Here is a 19,795-nt window from a genome sequence, read left to right as displayed (position 1 = left end):
GAAAGTTTTAACTATATATTATAGTTTAAGGGTTTGTTTGCTTTCCCTTCTTTCTCACAAGCGAGTCACAGTTTCGATGGCTGGGAATTTTAAAACAACATTTTTTTATTCGGAAAATGTCGTTAAGAAAGAATTTTTCTGGCCCGAGTGCTTTTCATGTTTAGGGGAATAGAAAATCTCTCTAAGTAACAGCGAAAAAGGTGTCCGCTGGAGTTATTCAAATTGCAGATATAAATAATAAATTTTAAAATATCCTAGATGCGCAACTCCATTTTATTATTTTAAATATTCACAAATTCTTTCTAAATCTGTCTTAATTTTGTAGAAAGAATGAAATGTAGACAAAAATGACAATTGAAAGCAAGTGACATTCTCGCTTGTTACATCAAATACGCCAATATTTCAAACGGGTGTAGACCGCCAGTAAATGCTGTTACTTAGATTGAAATTATTGCAACCTTAATTTTTGTTTACGGAACAAGTTATTGTGAATGGTATTTGAGTTTGTTTACATTTTGCCATCCAACCTTTTTATCAAATATATTTCCATCAATATTTCGGATAAACATAATTTGGTATTGTTATCAGATGTGTATAAAAATATAAAGCATTTGGTGTTACATCTGTAAAGAGGAAGTTAATTTTTTCACAAGAAGTCGGAACTTTCAAGCCTCATTTCAGGAACTTTTATTTTTTGATAATGGAAAGATTTGAAGCAGTTGAATATGTAAGAAATTTGATTTAAATGAACACAATTTAATTATTGTTTTTTAATAAGAGACAAAAACGTACGCGCAAAAGGCCCATTCGAAAATGGAGCGAACAGGAACAACGGGAGCTAATAACGTTTCTGCGTAACAACTTGCCGATTGAGAAACCCACTGCACAGTTGTATTACCAGCGCTTCTATCAGCATTCAAATATAGCAATTGAATGGAGGTTAGTGCGCAGCAAAGTGCGAAATTTGCGTGTTTTATACACAAAAACGAAGTGTTGGCAAAGCTCATCTGAGGCAATGTTGTTGAGTGAGGAAAGAAGACGCGGTAAGTTGTGAATAGAGAAGATGTATGCTTTAGTTGTCTAAGGGAAATTTACCGTTGTTTCAAACACATATTTACTTTTTAAATGTAGCTCTGGTTATGAGAATGTGTAACTTTTTCGATGATTTTGAGGAGATATCAAAACAAAAGCACGGAATTCCAATGCATTTGAATGAAGTTTCCGGTTTCTGTTCACCCAAGCTATCAGACTTGTCTTCACCGGCTGAAATAAGTATTTCTAAAGAAAAGATTATATGTACCCGTGATACTTTAAGTTCTAGTATTGGTGATAGTGACATCGATCAAGTTGAGGTAAGGTGCACGTTATATACGCGTACAAAGAAGATATGACTGTTTTTTTTAGAGCAAAGGAGCATCTAATTCTATTGATACCACAATAAAAGTAGAAAATTTGGAAGAGGACTTTAGTTTACCTGATCAGACAAATAAATACCTGCATAATTTTAACAATACGTCAGATTCTTCATTGGGCGATACCACTCACAAACAGGCATGTACAGAAACGTATAAATCCATCGTGCCTGAAAATTCCAATATTGAGGAATTACAAAGCAGTAACAGGACTTTGAGCTACTGCGATTTGGATGAATCATACACCAGCAGATTAGATATTGCTGACGATCGTGAATTCAAAGAGAGAAAATTAGCACTGAAAATTGAGAAATTCAAATTTGAAAAAGAAAAATTTATGAAGCAACATGAGCTCCGAAAATGGGAACTAGAGAGCCAGGAAAGAATAAGAGTGCTGGAACTTAAAATGCGCGAACGAATCGCCATGCGAAAACTATATATTAAAGAGAGAGTTGGAAATTTTGAAATACAGCGCAAATAGATTAATGTTATTATAATTACAACTCAATGCCCTGAAATACAATTTAGACATAACAAACCTATAAATTAAGTTTTGAATTAAACAATTTATTTAAATTTTAAAAATGTTTATTGTATTATATTTAAAAAGCAATTAGTGTTACATGAACTCTATAAATTTACTTTTGTTTGGAAATTAGTTATTCTTACATTTCTTGGTGTTTTTTGAACCGCAATAACATCAAGACGCACATTGATAGTTTGTATTTGAAAATAGAACCCGAAATGCTTGTTTTACAAATTCCCTAGTTATCAGCACTCACTGCTGATGGGAGTATTTCCCTCCTCTCACATGGGTGGCGGAGGAACAGGTAACACCCCCATCGGAGGTGGTGGTGGCACACCATTGAACATATGATGTGGCCGTGGCGGTCCGGGCATTGGAAAACCTCCAGCTGGACCAAGAGCACGATGTAATTGTGGTGGAGGAGGTGGGATGATTTTTGGTTCAAATTTGAAAGAAAATTGTAGAAAAAATTGTTTCGTATCACGATTCCAATGAGTCCAAAATTTTCCCTCGGTCTTTTCCACTTCGCGTGACGGCACCTTAAACGCTATCGTTTCATAAGGTTCAGCAGCAAAAAGCAAATATTGCCATTTACGATCTGGTGGTTCAATTTTTTGTTCATAGGCAGACATAAAGCGATGACGTGGTATGATACCTTCGGTAATTTCGGGATAATCAATTTGGAAGAGTAATGATTGCTGACCATTGCTGGGTTCACGTTGCTTGGTCACACGATAACCTGGGCGACCAATTTTAACAAATTTCTTCGGTTCAACTCGTGGTTTTTCTGGCGCAAGCATTGACGGAGCCTCCTTGGCTTCTTTTGCTGCACGCCGTGCCAAATTTTCTTGATGCTTTTTGCCCTGTGTATGTGCCAAATAACTGCCCTCATTGTTATGAAGTGTAAGACAAAGTTTGCATTCATAAGAACCCAAATGATTTTTCATAAAATAAGGATCCTTATTTAGGTCGATTGTTTCCAAGGCTACAAAAAAGGTTAAAATATATTACTAATTCCAAAGGAAAGGAAAGTTTTTCTTACCTAGTTGTCGAAGACGCTCTTTGCGGTCACGATTAGTTTCCGACCACGATGCGATACCACCGCTGCCGGTTTTACCGCCGGCTCTGTTTTGGAAATCCATTTTTCCTTACTATCTCCAGTAATATACGTGTATTTAGGAATAATAGAAATTTCCTTAAAGAGGTTGCAATCTAATCTTTTCACCAAAAACAAGCATAACTATTTATAATATTGTAAAAATGACTGCAGTATTTCTGAAAAATTTATGTTTCGTTTCATTTGTTCCAAACACTAAGTGGCCTTGCCAGATGCATGTTCTGTCATAGTTAAATTGTTTTTTTTTTTAATCGTTCATATAAATATAAATAGATATAAATAAAAAATAAATTATACCAATTAAAATTTACAATTTTTATATTTATATAAATTGGGCGAGTTGCAATCATTAACGTTTTTATATTACATTATATGTAGTTTTATTTTAGGGATTTGTAAATATTTTCATTTACCCATCCTGTACTTCGCTTTCGTTTCGGTTCAATTTGGCATACATTTTTGACATATACGTGATTTTTCTTTGGACAGTAGACAACGAGGTGCGCGTTATGAGCTTAAAAGGAGCAATTATTTATTAAGTAGTACTCAAAGAAAATTGAAGTGATATCAAATCAAGTAAAGTTTCTATAATTCTATTATTCGTATAATTATTTGCATAGTGTTGGTGTGTGGAAGTGGTTTTTTTTAAGTAGAAGCATGTGCGGGTGTTTCTGAAATCCAATGTGGAACATTTTATAAGTGACATAGTCAGAAACGCATATTTGTTAATTGATGCAATACAAGAAAAAAAATTGAAACAAAAAGCTGTCTGTAAAAGTTAAAGATGAGTGCCAATGAGTCCTCTAAACCATGTGTAGCAACAACGTCTGGTGGAGAAGAAAATGTTGGCACTATGACTAGCCAACCAACAACAACAACCAGTCAGATCATAGACACCAACGAAATGCATTCCAACAAAGATTCTGGTAGCGATGGTGCCAAACGTGCAGACTGGCCCCATATACAAAAAAGTACTAACGACACCCCCTCGCCAAATCCTGTTGCTGCTGGACAAGGTCAAAATTCCAACAGTGCTAAACGTGTCATACGTAAAGTTATGGTAATTGACCCGAAGAAATTGCAACAAGCTGGCTTAGATCGTAAATTAGCAGAGGCAATCGGAAGGCAAAAGCTCAAGGCGTTGGCTAAAGAGCAAAAGAAAAGTATACAACACGGAGAACCTAGTAAGTTGTCAGCAAATGAGCCTTCAGGAAGCCAATCAATTGGGCTTATGGAAATATCACAAGCAGCGACCATAACAAAAACTACAGAAGAAACGATATCAACGATAAAGACAAAGCCGGCGGAACTTACTGCAGCAACAACAGATATAACAACTAACACAGAATCAACTACTTCCACGGTAAAAACAACACCAACACCGTCAACTATAACAACACTTTACGCAACTAAGAAACTGGAGTCAGAAAAAAATGTATTCGTGAAATCATCAGCTGCGGAAGTGGCATCAGATAAATTGGGCACAGCAGGTGACTAAAAATAATAACAACAAAAGTATTTATTATTGCCGGTATTGGTTAATAATTTAATTAATAATTAAATTTTAATATTTTTATTTTTGACATTTGGTATATTGAACATTTGGTCTTTATTAAAATGTGAGTGTAAGTGGTTAAGCAGTTAGTGTAACTGCCCGAAATTTGTTGGTCGCGAGTTCGAATCGTGGTCGAGAAGTAAAAGCTATTAATGCTCTTCGTGTTTTTTGGGATTCACACTTTTTTGGCTGCAGGGTTTTTGTTAATAAAAAAGTGCATACTTCGTTTGCATTAATATCTAAAGAGGGGAGCGACATGCGAAAACAGACTTAGTTTATTTTTATCTTCTGCGTTATTTATAAACTCATTTTTTTTGCATTTTTGTAAATGCTTAGTAGATAATTCATATGTATGTGTATACCTGCGCACATACATACATAGGCACGTATTTAGTGCATTTGGCAAAACGACTTTGGAACTTATAAAAAATACACATATGCATACATACATATGTATTTATTATTATTTATTTTTTTTTAAATATGTACTTATAATTCATATTTGTTAATATTTATTTATTATGATTATTTTTTATTTATTAACTTATGATTAAAATTATAAAGCTATATGCTTACAACACTAGCTACCAGGGCTATCGGCTAAACATGTATTTAATTTTAATATGAATTAACACGTGAATCTGAGCTAGCGACATTTATGATTAACGGCCAAGTATTGCAGTGAAACCCAATATTTTAAGTTGTTTTGTGACAATTTTGTAAATACTCGTACATATGTCTTCTCTTACTCATGCTCAGTATTAATTTTTATGATAGGCCTCTTCGATTCGCCACTTCTCTGCTCGCTATCTCCCTGCTCTGCTCACTTGACGAAAAATTTGCATGTGAAAACAACAACAATGTTATCGAACAAGATTCACAGCTAACGAGTGGGGTTATGCCTCACTATTTTCACAGCCAAATGTATTTTTTCGCAGCGCTACCAAGATAGGCTTATTTATATCAGTTGCTTCATCTATTCGCCACTTGCTAACGCTTGGCGAGACGAAGAGGCCTTATATTACATTCAGGGGGTTTAAAAGCGTATAACTACTTTTCAGATATTATTTCGATATTGTTTAAATTTTTTTTGTTATAAAATAAAAGCCGGTCCCACTAGGCTAATTTTAAGAAATTCAAATTAGTTTACATATTCACGTACGCTCTTTTGTATATATGCACATATGTACATATCCATCTATACATAGTATATACTATACATCTAAGCACTTGCACGTATAAATTCCCATCGTTTTCCACGATGGAATTTTTTTTTTATTAACCTCTTTTCAAAATTATTGCCTGATATGTGGCTTTGGTCACAACTTTAAGGCACAGTTCGTTAGCGTAAGGGTGAGATGTACTGCAGAAGAGGAGTGTGACTGTTTTAAAAGTTCATGGTTCAAATCCTGCTGTGTGACGTCAAATATGGTATAAAATTCTTCCTAGGCATGTTTCGATAATCATTACTTTTTTCCTCATCCAGCTTAAGGAAAACATTTCTATCCTAGAAACTGAAGTTTTCACAATGCAGGCGCCATATAAAATTGCAAAAATTAATTTCCTACCCGAATTTTTTCAAAATCGCAAATGTGCTCTACGTTTTTTCATAGTTAAAAGCATGTTAAAGAAGCAAAATATAATTTAATGTAAAAAGAAATAAACTAATATTAAGTGATGTTAAAATATACATTTACAGTCAAAGTTATATAACTCGAATCTCCGGTGGTCATTTTCCAAATAAATATTATAATAATAATTTAAAAACACTTATCAAAATTTCCAAATTAAATAGAGTAGATAGATTTCGATTAGGTTTTGCTTTATTCCGCGAATTACAACGAAACGTCGCCGAATTGCCTAGTTGCCCAAATTTACTGTCCTCGAAAAATCATACACAGCGACGATTAGTACAAAAGTGTGAATGTATTGCTATTGTCTTTGTCTAAGATAAATTGCTAAAATTGCTATTCCAATTATTGGAGAAATGCGAGTTAGAGCAGTTAGTTTATTCTCTCTGAACTCTATTGCCACTCGATTTAATTTGAGTTATAGGAAATTGGAGTTATAGATGTTCGAGTTATGGAATTGTGACTGTATTACACAAAACCACGGGAGAGAATACAGAATGTGGCGATATGGGCGAAACGCTGTCTCGCTCTCAGTGAATTTTAAAGAATCAGCGTTTGAGCTGAATTTATTACTACACTGCCCTCTCTCTTGTTTGCTCAATTGGCACGTCACAGCCAAAAATGCTCTCACGGACATCGCAATCTTGTAATTGTAAATCATTCACAGCGTGTCCATTATAAACGGATTTTAATTACGTGAATAAAAGTTTATATCTATTTAAAATTTATAAAACTCCATTGGCCTTTGGTGTGATTAAATATAGCGATGTCCATGTATATACCGATGACGTTCAATTATATGTTAGTTGTCCCATTAGCTGCATTGACATTTGCATCAGTAATTTGAATTTTGACTTGAGACTCACAAGCAAGTGGGCTTTTGACAACGGATTAATTCATAATCCTGATAAGTCTCAATGTATCGTTATATACAAAAAATATATTATCTCAAGCTCGATGACGCTGTGATTAAATATGTGGACATTGTTAAAAATTTAGGTTCATGGTATGCTCCAAAATTTATGGACTACTCAACATTTTACAGCAGTAAATATTCGACTGCTACTAGCTAAAATGTATTTGTTCCCGACGTTACTGTATGGTTGTGAGTTATATACTGCTTGGGATAGTGTGCGCCGTAGTAAGCTTAATGTTTTGTATAACAACATTGCAAGATACGTTTACTGTAAAAACGTTATGACCACATTTTAGTTTTTGCGGAAAAAATTGCTTCCGTATCTTTTGACGATTTGCTTAGGTTTAAATGTTTAGTTTTACTCCTGAAAATCATAAATACTCAGGAACCCAGATACCTCAAAGTTCGACTTATGTTTTCAAAGTCTTGCCGGTCGTTAAACTTAGTCCCGATGAAATACAGTTGTTTGGTGACTGAACGTCAATACTTTGAGTTCTCTGTCCGTCTTTGGAATACCTTACCTCATAAAATTAAAAGTATAAAAGAAAGCTCGTGCTTCAAACACAAATTGCTTCGCTACCTTGACGAAAATTGCTGAAGGTACTCAAATGATTTCCCATTATTTCATTCTATTCCAATTAATCCCTACTCCTACTACTACTACTTTTACCTTACTTTCCTTTTTTAATACCTTCTCCAACTTCAACTTCTTTACCACTTGCTGTAATTTTAATTTTGATTTTATTGTTAATCCTTTTATCTACGATTTAATTATGTAAACTATTCTTAAGGTCAATCATTGTTGAAATAACCCCTGGTTGTATGTTTGCCTTCAATACTAAATAAAATAAATATTCAAAAGTAATGCTTTATAAAAAAATGTTAAGCGTTGTTTCATATCAAGCCTTTTTTTCATTTTGCAGCATCCAATGCACCTGCGCCTGATAGGAAAGCTTTTATTACACCGAAAATAACCATAACACGTCCTGTCGAAGAGCCTTCGCCAGTCCGTATAATTCCCGAACACCGTTTGCAGAATGTGAAATATATATTACAATGTAAGATTTTGAAAAAACAACAACTAGCGGCCCAAGCTCACCAGCCAGTACAGGCTTACCAGACGGTACAAGCTCACAAGGCAGTACTAACTCATCAGGCAACACCTCAAACTTTCCAAACCACTGGCACAACGACGCCATTGCCTTCTCCAATCAAGATTCAAACACCGTTGATTGCACCTAAAGAGGAAGCAGAAGAATTCATAAGCATTTCCAAGCCAGAGTTACTGAAAAAACCATCTCCTGCCAAAACTCCACAGGATATTGCACGTGTGCTTGACTTTAACTCTGAAGCAACTACGGATGCCTCAGCTATTGAGGCAAGTTCAAGTAAAATGGAGAAAGGTGTTGATAGCGATGCTTTGCATATTAAAAATTATAACCCTTATGCCCCTAAAGCTTCGTTGGTAAAGGCAGAAACGGCGGGTACGCGAGCTGTTGATGTTGCGCGATTAGTTGCACGTATCGGTAGTGTTACAATGCGAAAACATGTCGATCAGTTCAGCGATAGAGCTGTGAATTCTACCAACTCCGCCGTTGAAATACCGAAAGCAACAATAAGATGTAAAAATGTACCATTCGAAATAAAAAATAATAAAGTTTCAGTTCGGAAGGTTCAAAGCTCAGCTAAGAATGCGTCTGCCAGAAAACAACCTCAAGAAATTATGCAAAAAACTCCTATGAGCCCATTATTTGCGTTGAAGGATACTGGAATATCTGCGGCGAATAAAACTGTGAAACTTGTTTATAAATTACCCTTGAAACAGCCAGTCGATAACGAAAATGATAAACCCGCTATCGGACCTCCGAATTTCGGGCAACACAAAGAGCATTTACAATTCAAAGATGTACCTGCATTTTGCACGCTAAAACAACCATTTTCTGTTGCTACGCATTCGCAAGAAATGCCTTTGCCTTCAAATAGAACTGTGAAAATCATCTATAAAGCACCACCGAAACAGCCAATCGATAACGAAAACGATAAAACCTACTCCGCATACACTAATCCGTCGCAACCTAATGAGCATTTACAATTTAAAGATTTTCCTGCATTCTCTCCCCTAAAACATCCATTTCCTGTTGTTACACATTCGCAAGATTTGCCTTTGCCAACGATCTCAACATTCAGAAATCCGTTTCCGACATCATTAATCAAAGTGGGTAAAATGGAGCAGTTACAGAATGATAACATAGATAACAATATCCCAACAACTACTGAAGAATCCCGCCCCTCTCATTCTCCAAAAAGTTTGATTGTACTGGAGAATAAAGTATTATCACAAGATGAAAAGATTGATCTAACGGCACTAGGTTTGGGAACGCCCAATATAGAGCCAACACCAGAAGCGCAAGCAATGGAAACTGAAGAAACGCCTGCGTTGGGAGATAATCCAGTTGTGCCAAGCTCCGCGACACCGCTGATTCCCGAGGGAGCTAAAATTAATAATCGTACCATTTTGTCTATGGACAAGCTCAAATTGTCTGCGGGAAAGATAAATGAGCTTGTCAAGATAATAAAAGCTAACAAAGTTAACTCAAAACACTTTCTTGTTGTTCGAAAAGTGGAAAATACACAAAAGCCAAATGAAAAGTTGCATGAGTTGAGTAAAACAAAAGTTAATATTACTAGTAATCCCAATACGAAGCCAATGACTGAAACCGGGGCGCAACCTGTAACAAATTCCATAAGCCCTGATTTGATTTCGCTTTACACGAGTACTTCTGTACCGCAAAACACATTGCAGACTCCAACGAGCCAAAGTCCAAGCATTCCTGAAGCATCAATATCACAACTAATATCCAATAATACACAGCCTAGCTGTTTATTTCAAACCCAAAACAATTTGATAAACCCGACAACAACAGTTTCCACTTCATTAGGATTCAAATGTGAACCATTAACAGATCAAGACTCTCAATCTGATTCAGAAACACAATTCAAAAATCCTTTGCCGCCCATTGCACAAAAAATGTCTGGTACAGAGCAATATGGCCGCAATAAATCCTCAGTCTATGTAATTGATAGTGGCGAGGAATCGGATGCGTCAATTTCTGCTGTTGATTTCATAGCTTCACTGGCAGCTGAAAATCCCATTACTGAGGATATGAAATTGGAACTCTCGCCGGAAGAGTTAAATTTGAATGCTTCATTTGCAATGAATTTTTCACCTTTGCGTATACCGAACAGGGATAGAACTGAGAGTATAAAAAGTGAAATAACTGAACAGGAATTTTTTGAAGACTGTAATGCACCAAACACTGAGTTATTACCTGATACATTTGAGCCTGAAATGGTTTCTGATGACGTTCAAATCGGCAAGATCATCACGATCAGTGAAGAGAATATTCTGAAAGCTGTAGCTGCTTCCAAACTCAGTAACAATGAAATACCTACTGAAATGCAAGAAGTTTTTAAACTCACCAAAAACACTGATTTTCTGGACACAAGGGACACAGTTAAAGAAGAAGCGCAAATAAATAATTCAGAAAATATGAATAACCTAGATATAATAGTCACTGACAGCTTATCTGAAACGGCAGTGGGCCCCATAATAGTAAAGAACATCGAAATCGGCCACATCAACAATTTTGAAGAACCACGACCGAGTCCAGTGATCGTGAAAGATTTAAGAGTTGGTGTAACAGCCTGTTTCGGAGAATTGAGTGAAAGCGAAGGAGTTGCAGTTGGGGGAGCTAATCTAGAGGGCGATAAAGTTTTGCCAGTAGAAGGTGGAGCAGCGACTAACAGTTTGTTAAATGTAGAAGAACACCAAATGAGTGATGTAAGTAAATCTGATGCAAGCAGGTTATTAGAAGAAACTTCATCCACGGTGGAGATAGAGACGGTTCAAACGCCATCACCGGAACTGGAAATTAAAACCTCAGAAAATACAGATTTCAAAGTCTACCTTGCTTCATCGGCAGATCCTGACACCAGCGTAAGCTTGCAAAATTTGGAAAAGAGCATTTGTGAAGAAGCTCCTAAGTCGGACCCACCTTGTGCTCCCACTAATTGCGTGCAGGAGTGCGACGAAATGATTAACACAGAGAATACCTCTAAATTGACGCAATCGCCAAATCAAAACCTATTCGAGTCCCAAATGGTTCAAATGGATAACCAGAAACCTAGCAAACAGTCGAATGTGGATGAAACTACTGAGTGTGTTGAAAAGAAGTCTGTCATAGGAGAAACATCCAGTGTAGGACTCAAGAGATTGCCGCGTTTCAAGAAAGGCAAAATAAATTTAGTTCAACGCAAGAAGATGTCCGGAAATGCACAACAAACGAAAGACACAAAGTTATCCGAAAATATCAAAGCGGCGGCTAATGAAAATAAGGCCGACCAGGAAACTGTTATAGAAGGTATCGCTGCATCTTCTAAGATAGGCAGTGAAATCAATAAAGCATTTGAAAGGAAAATTGAAAAAGATTTACAAAGTAATGAGGGAGAGTCCAATGTTGTTTCGTCGCCAATAAAAGAATCAATAGTTGAAATTGAAAATAACAATAATTCTTCTGTGTCCACCGCCGACCACTTTTCTCACGAATCATCGGTTGAAGTTGAAAGAATTTCAACAACTCCTATTTGTAACGAAGCTTTTTCGAGGCCAAGTGGCTTAATGCGTAAAACTGCAGATATAACGGAGCTTTTGCATCCGCCTAAAATGCCGAAGCGAAAATCTGCTAATGCAGATATCAAATCCGATACTTTATCTAAAGATTTAACCGACGAAAAAATTAGTAATATTCTAGTAACTGCAGCAAAGACAGAACAAACTGAACTGACGATGGCCAAAAATCCTTTCAAGAAACCAAAAATCGACTTAAATGTCAATCAAAAACCAATAAAGGGAATTCAGAATCTTTTGACAAAATTCCACGAAGAGAAGAATATTAGTGAGGATAAAGTTGTTAAAGAGCAGGCAATTGTCGAACACGAATTGACTATTGACAATGTGAGATGTGAAGACACTTTAGCGAAGGCAGTAGATGTTGGGAAATCAGTTGGGGAACATTTAAGAGCTGTGACGGTAGAGGGTTCAGCAGAAAATCTAGCGAAGTCTGCTGAAGAAATTATACAAACTATAGAGAATATTGCCGAACAACCGAAGTCACCCGAAAATGCTGAGGACGAGACTGATCGATTAGGAAACTCACTGAAGCAGGAGGGACAAGTGGGCACAGAATTTGCAGATAAAAACATGCTTCAACTTGCAAAATCTAATTTTAAAGTCTCGGATGCTAATAAACCCGACACGGCTGAAATTGCTAAAGCTTCAAAAGACTGTCATATTGTAAATGTGACAGATAAAAAAGAGTTAGAGAAAAATATGGCTGAAGATAATAAAGAGAGCGAAAAAATTAAATCAGATTTCCTTGGCTTTGACCACAGTTTTCCGGGTACACATAACATTGAAAGCAATCTACAACAGATACTCACAATCACCAACAGTGCTGAAAAAACCAAAACTCAAGAAGAAAACTTCAGTACTGCAGAGCGTGAGAGTCTACATGCAGACTCAAGTGATGGTCCACAAAAAAGTTGGCTGAATACTACCAAGACGACGCTCAGCAAATCGAACATGGGGCAGGTGAGAAAGTCAACGAATCGACGTAGTGTGCCACTAAAGAAACGTTGGGGCGTATTGCGTAAATCCGAAGATGATATAGATATAGTCGATGATACATCACCGGTGGACGATGACGACGAAGATGACGAGATGAACTATGCTGGCACGCAACAAAATACGACACAACCAAAAGAGGCGAGCAGCGATGCAAATAAAAAAGCGATGAATGTAAATGATATCGGACAAGGGGAAACCGGAGAAAGTACGTTTTTGGAATCTACAGCCAAAGAAGAAGCCACAGATAATACTAAAAATGAAAATGAGAAATCGAAAGTGATGGAAGTTGCAGCAGCCTTTACTCCCAGGGGACCAACAATAGATTTAACGGCAATCAAGCGTAAGAGGTATTCCAGAGATATCACAGATGTTCAAAATCTACCACAGGAAAGCGTACCTACTTCCGAAAATACAAGTTCCAGCGTTTTAGAAACTCCAAATAAAAAGCTACGTTTGATGTCTACAGAGATTGACAGAAAGGAAAGTGAAAATAGCACCGTTACAAAGGCAACACAGCCAAAAGAACTATTACAGCAACAGCCACAAAACATTCTGGAGACAAGCAGTACCACCGATTCACCCAATACTGCGAACGAACCCGTTACAAACGTAATTGCTGGGCGATCAAGTAGTCATGTCTCGGAGGATCTCATAGAAAACATTGAAGAAGCGCCTAAAAAACCTAAAGTTAAACGAGGGCGTAAACCCAAAGTTAAAATTGAATGCAACGAATCAATTGACATAAAACTAATAAGTGCAGACACGGCATCGACCCAGACTGCAAATAAAAGGAGAAATACGTCGGCCACAAATGAGCCAGTAAATGAGCGAAGTCATAACGGAGGCACTAAGGGTGTAATAAAAGAGCAGGAATCAGACCGCCCTTCTGAGAATTTCGAAGCAGAGGGAAACATTGGTAAAGAAGCTGAAACCGCAACAGAGCAGCCTAAAACTCCAAAAAAGAGGGGAAGGAAGCCAAAAGCAAAAACTGCTGATACTTCAGAATCAACCAGCTCAAAAGCATGCAAAGAAGTTGCAGCTAATGTTAAGAAAAAATCTACCCGCGGTAAGTCTAAAGGTAATGAGTTAAGGCCGTCATTTTCTGGGGTTCTGGTTAAGGAGGAATTTGTCAGAACGGATACTGAGCTAGTTGTGCCATCGCTAATTGAAATGGAAATTATTGAAGCAGCCGTTGGGAAAAGCTCTGACGCCATGCAAGCACAAAGCGATAAGCATAAACTTGCAACATCTACACCTACAGCTGTACAGTTACCAGAAGAAGGCGCTAAAAAATCAAGAAGAACTCGCAAGTCGTTAGGAGAAATAGTTGTGAGCTTAGCCAAAACCCAAACCGAAAATGAAACGATCAACAAGGAGGAAAGTACACAGCCCGTTGTGCCTAAGAAACGTGGACGCAAGCCAAAATCACTAACTACGGCACTGCTGAATGCAACTGATTCTGAGGTGTGTAATGGTGTTGCGGAGCCGAAGAAAAGCATTGAGAGCACAAGCAACAAACTTGAAGAAGATTTAAATGCATCGAATATAGATGAAAAAGTTAACGATTCAACTGTAAATGTGAGCCAGGCAGCAGCCGAGCTTGAGACGCCCGTAAAAATTCCTAAAAAACGTGGCCGTAAACCAAAAGCTTTATTGGCAACACCTGAAACCCCAGCCGACGAAGAGTCTGCCAAAACCCCTGGGAAACAACAGGGTAGAAAAGTTAAGGTAGTAGATTTAGAGACGCGCGGCACATTTAACGAACGTCTATTGCTGGTGACTAAACGAGCACAGCTCGATACGGATGAAGTGCTCACTGTCGAACCGGTGGCAACCAGCTCGAATACAAGTGCCATAAGTTGTGGACTCTGTTTGCAGCAAATGAAGCGTGACACCTGGCTAGATCACTTGGCAACCCACTATGGTGTAGGTTGGATTGTAGGCGAAATGACAGCAACTGTAAGTGAAACAAATACATTTATTAGAAGAGTTAATAATTTTGTATAAAAACCGACTGTGTTTTTTCAGAATGTTACAATTCGTAACGAAGTTTTAAAGGTTATGACGGCCTTTCTGAAAACCACCGCTGGAGAATATCCACTGACCTGTCGCATGTGCAAGCGCACCTTTCGTTCGGCTTTGGGCACGTTGCTGCACATTGAGCTTTGTGGCGCGGCAAACACGCGCGCTCCATGTGATTACTGTAATCGAGATTACTCAAAACTAAGCCTTGCGACTCATATGCGAGATTGCAGCCAAAAAATGCTGAATAAAACTGACAATAGTCCTGAGGCTGGAGATGCAACGACTGAGATAAAGGAGACAGTTTTAAATAATGTGGGGCGAATGAAACGTGCATCTGTCCAGAAGTAAGGGATACCTTTAATTTACGCATTACTTAAACACGTTTACAAAAATCTTTTTTTTTTTAATATTTTTATATTTTTTAACTTTTTCATATACATTTTTTTTTTAATGTTTTTTAATGTTTTTTTTTATATTTTTCTTTGATATTTTTTTAATTTTTGTTTAATATTTTTGACATTTTTCTATTCTTTCAGGGCTGAAAAAATCTTGAAAGCCATAGGCAGGGACTCGAAAAGCGCAGGAATATTGTCTCTAAAAGATGCCAAAAATGTGAGTAGCAACTTATCTATTAAATATCGAACATCATATTTTCTAACACCAATATTTGCTTTTCTCGCAGTACATTGAGCTTGTTCCCGTCGCGGTACTTGAGAAGATTTCGGAAAAATGGTCTTACGACTTAGAATCGGTGGGGAAAGCCCACTGTCCCGCGCAGAATTGTACCTTCGAATCGCAGGAGCTAAACACACTTCAAGCTCATTTTGCTAGCTGTGAATTGAAAGAAAGTTCCAAGCCAAAAGGCGTCTATAAGTGCCAACTTTGTGTGAGTTCTACAAAAACCTATCAAAGCGCTAAGCTTGCGACGAAACACGTACTTCAAAAACATAAACACACAGAAGATGCGCCTGATTTCGAAGCAGATGCTTCGGATTGTGGCATTAAAACGGATGATGAGTCCAGTGGTGCAGACGATGACGTGTCATCGGGTGTAGATTCGAATGAGGAAAGTGTGCGTGGTGAAAGCTCTAATGAAGGTGGTGAAGGACGCAAAACTGTGCCGAAGAAGAAGTCAAAAAAGAAAAAACCAGTAACTCCGGTGACAATCGATCCGAATAGTGAAAAATGTAGGTGTAAGGGGAAATAAAAAAAAAAAAAAATACTAATGCAATTCTTATTTCAATCCATTTAGTATATCCGCCGCGTGATCCTGATTACTATCGTAAAGTACCACAATTGTGGGAAGAATTGTAAGTTAACTGTTACATTGCTCATTATTTACTCTAACTTGAATTTCTTTTAAAAAATTATTTTAGCACATCGCAAAATTACAGCACGCAACCGCTGTATACCGACACCAAAGTAAACTACACCATTTGCGCACGCGCAGACTATGAAAAGTATCTCCCGCGTTTCAAATGTTCCATGAAATTTAACGTGAATTCGAACCTAAAGCTCACCAGCATGAAACCCAAAACACAATTTGGCAAAGCGGAGAGCTTGGAGTGGTCACAATTGCAACTATTGGAGATGAGCACACAAAATGGTAACTTTGCAATCTTGGATTATATCGCTAACCTCATCACATACCACTTCCATTTTTGCAGGTGAGCATTTGCTTTTTATTGGCGAAGCTATTAAAATTGTTGGTTGGGTGCCATTGCCTGCGGACATTAGCGAACAATACCTACTTATTAGCACACGCCGTGAATATACCCGCTATTACGAACCCAAAATTGGCCATACATTACTTTGGCTGTACAAAGTCATACCCGCTAAAGGACGTGAGCCGTTTTGCATGCAGCTGCAGTACGCTATCAATATACCCAATGGACCCGTGCTTTGTCTGGCGTTTTTGCCTAGCGGTGGCTATGATGCGAGTGCAAATCGTTTGGGCCTAGTAGCTATTGGCACGCCAACAAGCACGATTCGAGTTTATGCATTACCTTTGATTGTGGAGAAACAAGCTGCCACGACTGCACCATCAGTTTCAGAAAAGTCGGCGCACATATTACAGAATTTGACTGTGATTGATTTGCAACCAGTTTGGCTGCTCGCATTGGATATAACTAAGAGCGACTTGAGCGCACATCCCTTTGTGAACACACAATGCACGGCACTTTGCTGGTCGGAGGTGAGCATGCGCCAATAACAGAAATACAAATGTTAGAACTTTGCAGTATTTTTATCTTAATTTTTTTGGTTTCCAGTTTTCCGAACACATGCACATTTTCGCGGGTTATGCAAACGGTTGTATCAGCTACTGGGATATTTCCAGTGATATGAATCTGAATCGCACCGTCATCGACGGAGTGCCACATTTTGTGCCAATGAATTTCTTTTATACGCGCGAGAAGAAAGTTGGAGGTAATACGCTTTTAAATCTAATTACAAAGGCAACAATGCATTAAACACAACTTTTGTTATAGCTATGGCGCTGCATTATGACCCCTCAGGTGTGCGCGTGCTTGCCGTCGCCGTTAGCTGGCGATTGCTGTTATTCTATGACTTGCAACTGTTCGTGCGTCCTATGTTGCTAAAAGAAGAAATGACAAGAAATGAGGTGACGGATTTGGAGTGGTCACCGATTTGGCAAACTTTGGCTGTCGCTGTTTCCGATTCCTTACCCAATAGTGAGTAGAAAAATTACTAGTTGTGCCTGTATGTAAACCAAAGATTAACGTATTTTTTTAACTCAGACGGTCGTTGCACATACGCCGTGAGTCCTACGAATATAGGTTTCAAAAACGAGTCAATTGATAAAATGCTTGGCGCAGTCACTAAAATTCATTACAATCCCTTGCAACCATTTTTGGCTAATGCGACCGAAAATGGGGACGTAGTAATATTGGATATACGCGAAATGCATTTGAAAGAAATAATGCGTGATTCACAACGAAATTGTCGCGCTGTTGCAATAATGGATGTGAAATGTTTGAATGGTAAGGATATACCCAGGTTGGATCAGAAAGCAATGCCGCCAGGCTGGAAGTTCTTCGATGATACTTATAGAGAGAAATATGGTGTGGTGTTTGGGCCGGTGACGAAGGTGCGTATGAAAATTTATTAATGGTGCCGAAAATTAATCGCTTCCTTTTTTTGCCAGGTTGATAAAATACATAAACCGCAATATCTTAGCGACCAACGTCGACCGCCACTACATTTAATTCCCTGTACGCGCATAAATGGTTTGCGTTGCAATTTAAACACGCACGGGGGAAATTTGCTCGCTCTCGGCTATGAAAACGGTTTTGTGCGTATATTCAAAGTCGAAAGGAAATCATTCCAATAAAATTGTATGAATTTCAAGTCTAGTAGGAAATGGGAACTGGAAAATACAATTCATTAAAAAAATGTTGTTTTTCTTGTGTTGTAGCAGCACAAACATTCCCCATACATATACGAGAAATGCTGCTGAAGTGACGGTCTTTGGTAGGTTATAAACCCGTGTCTTTCCAGTTACGTAAAACCGACTGTCGTGGGAGCGATTAATAAAATGTAATAATATTTAGTTGTAAATAGGCTTCATGTATCTATATATATAAAATATATAAATATAAGGTATTTTTAGTCATTTATGTTAAAAACTTCTCTTTTTCCTGCGTTTTTATTTTTTTTATTTTTTAGTTTAGTTTTCTTCCGAGAAAACTAGTCATTACAGTTACTATGAAACTAAGAAGAATTTATTGTAAACGCTGGTTTATTAATTATTATTAGTTAGTATAGCAATAAATAATTTTTTAGATATTAACAGGTGAAGAGCTTCATATGTATGTCTTAAGTGAAATGTTTCAGTCATAGTCATAAATTTAAGAATTATATGCATAACTTTAAGATTGTTTGAAATATTGTTTAAGTCTAGACTACTACTACTTTATTAAACAAATACTCATTGCAGTTGGATCGAGATCAACGATTACCTTCTAACTTTAAAAAAACTCTTCTAACCTTAAAAAGCTGAATTTTTTTTAAATATCCCTTTATGCCGATCTTGCGAAAATATAACTATATCTGCATAGACGTTTGGGCGGCTGATAACAGAATATCTTCTTTATGGGAGGTGGCTGCAGTTGTAGGCGTAATTTCGTATTTTTTTTTAGATAACTTCGAAACAAAAATAAATGCAATGAATCTACGGAACTATAAGAAGTAGTTTTTAGACTTAAGTGTGCGGTGCCAAGCATCTTTTCACTAAATTTTTATATAAACGTATTGTGTCTTTGAATCAAATTAAACAAATGTTCTTAAAAAAAATTATATGCATTAACCACAAATAGGAAAAATTTAAAGGTTTTGAAAATAACCGTTTTATGCTTGGACGTGATTTTAAACCTGGTTTGCTAGTTTTTAATTTTGAGTTTTGAGTTATATGCACACAAGGTTTCATTAAAAAATATGAATTTTTATTAATTTTTTCGTTGCCTACGCTAACAGACACGCAGGGAAATAAATTTCTATTCTAAGGGAGCGGGCGTGTTTTTGGGGCGATTTTAGAAGTTTTTAGTAAAAAATAGGCCTTAATAAAAGAAGATTCGACGAGTTTGATAAAATGGTTTTGCAGTAATTACTAAAATATCGCATATTTTGCATGTTTGAGAATCACCGTTATGAGGAAGGTAGCTGTTTGTGGTTATTATATGGGAATAACTCTATTGATCTCGATCCTGTTATTCAACATTCATATATTCAAATAATTCATATATAAAAACCACATACATACATACACACATTCACACGTACGCACTTATGCATAATTTAAATTTATCTCCTGATATTTAGTTGACCGACAGGTATGAAAAAATTCATATTTTCTGTTACACATTAAATTATTAATTTATTTCCTGAATACTTTCTAATCCAGCGTTAA

At 37.1% G+C, this 19,795-nt stretch overlaps 3 protein-coding genes across 3 annotated transcripts; 2 read left to right on the top strand and 1 right to left on the bottom strand.

The window, feature by feature from the left end:
• Window positions 1–490: 490 nt before the first annotated feature.
• On the top strand, window positions 491–1,997 carry LOC128860617 (uncharacterized). The gene is made up of 4 exons (XM_054098250.1): window positions 491–727; window positions 779–1,043; window positions 1,132–1,352; window positions 1,405–1,997. The coding sequence occupies exons 1-4, from the start codon at window positions 701–703 to the stop codon at window positions 1,891–1,893; spliced, it is 1,002 nt and encodes a 333-aa protein (XP_053954225.1). The 5' UTR covers window positions 491–700; the 3' UTR covers window positions 1,894–1,997.
• A 43-nt stretch (window positions 1,998–2,040) lies between these two features.
• Window positions 2,041–3,252, bottom strand: LOC128860619 (splicing factor 3A subunit 2). The gene is made up of 2 exons (XM_054098251.1): window positions 2,981–3,252; window positions 2,041–2,923 (listed from the first exon to the last, which is right to left on the bottom strand). The coding sequence occupies exons 1-2, from the start codon at window positions 3,078–3,080 to the stop codon at window positions 2,220–2,222; spliced, it is 804 nt and encodes a 267-aa protein (XP_053954226.1). The 5' UTR covers window positions 3,081–3,252; the 3' UTR covers window positions 2,041–2,219.
• A 285-nt stretch (window positions 3,253–3,537) lies between these two features.
• Window positions 3,538–19,756, top strand: LOC128860614 (uncharacterized). The gene is made up of 12 exons (XM_054098244.1): window positions 3,538–4,545; window positions 8,081–14,802; window positions 14,872–15,212; window positions 15,405–15,480; window positions 15,551–16,055; window positions 16,121–16,178; window positions 16,245–16,474; window positions 16,536–17,062; window positions 17,139–17,295; window positions 17,358–17,561; window positions 17,628–17,977; window positions 18,035–19,756. The coding sequence occupies exons 1-12, from the start codon at window positions 3,840–3,842 to the stop codon at window positions 18,218–18,220; spliced, it is 10,062 nt and encodes a 3,353-aa protein (XP_053954219.1). The 5' UTR covers window positions 3,538–3,839; the 3' UTR covers window positions 18,221–19,756.
• The last annotated feature ends 39 nt before the right edge of the window (window positions 19,757–19,795 follow it).

The sequence above is a fragment of the Anastrepha ludens genome, chromosome 4, assembly GCF_028408465.1.
Source record: "Anastrepha ludens isolate Willacy chromosome 4, idAnaLude1.1, whole genome shotgun sequence".
NCBI classification, from domain to species: domain Eukaryota; kingdom Metazoa; phylum Arthropoda; class Insecta; order Diptera; family Tephritidae; genus Anastrepha; species Anastrepha ludens.
The sequence above is the reverse complement of the archived record's forward strand: the minus strand, read 5'-3'. Positions and strand labels throughout refer to the sequence as shown.

Excerpts from the sequence above, each read along its gene's own strand:
- LOC128860617 (XM_054098250.1), top strand. The coding sequence starts at position 701 with ATGGAAAGATTTGAAGCAGTTGAATAT. Across the intron at positions 1,044-1,131 it reads GAGTGAGGAAAGAAGACGCG|CTCTGGTTATGAGAATGTGT; the intron begins GTAAGTTGTGAA and ends TTTTAAATGTAG. Across the intron at positions 1,353-1,404 it reads GTGACATCGATCAAGTTGAG|AGCAAAGGAGCATCTAATTC; the intron begins GTAAGGTGCACG and ends TGTTTTTTTTAG.
- LOC128860619 (XM_054098251.1), bottom strand. The coding sequence starts at position 3,080 with ATGGATTTCCAAAACAGAGCCGGCGGTAAAACCGGCAGCGGTGGTATC. Across the intron at positions 2,924-2,980 it reads AGAGCGTCTTCGACAACTAG|CCTTGGAAACAATCGACCTA; the intron begins GTAAGAAAAACT and ends CCTTTTTTGTAG.
- LOC128860614 (XM_054098244.1), top strand. The coding sequence starts at position 3,840 with ATGAGTGCCAATGAGTCCTCTAAACCATGTGTAGCAACAACGTCTGGT. Across the intron at positions 15,213-15,404 it reads AAACGTGCATCTGTCCAGAA|GGCTGAAAAAATCTTGAAAG; the intron begins GTAAGGGATACC and ends CTATTCTTTCAG. Across the intron at positions 16,056-16,120 it reads CGATCCGAATAGTGAAAAAT|TATATCCGCCGCGTGATCCT; the intron begins GTAGGTGTAAGG and ends CAATCCATTTAG.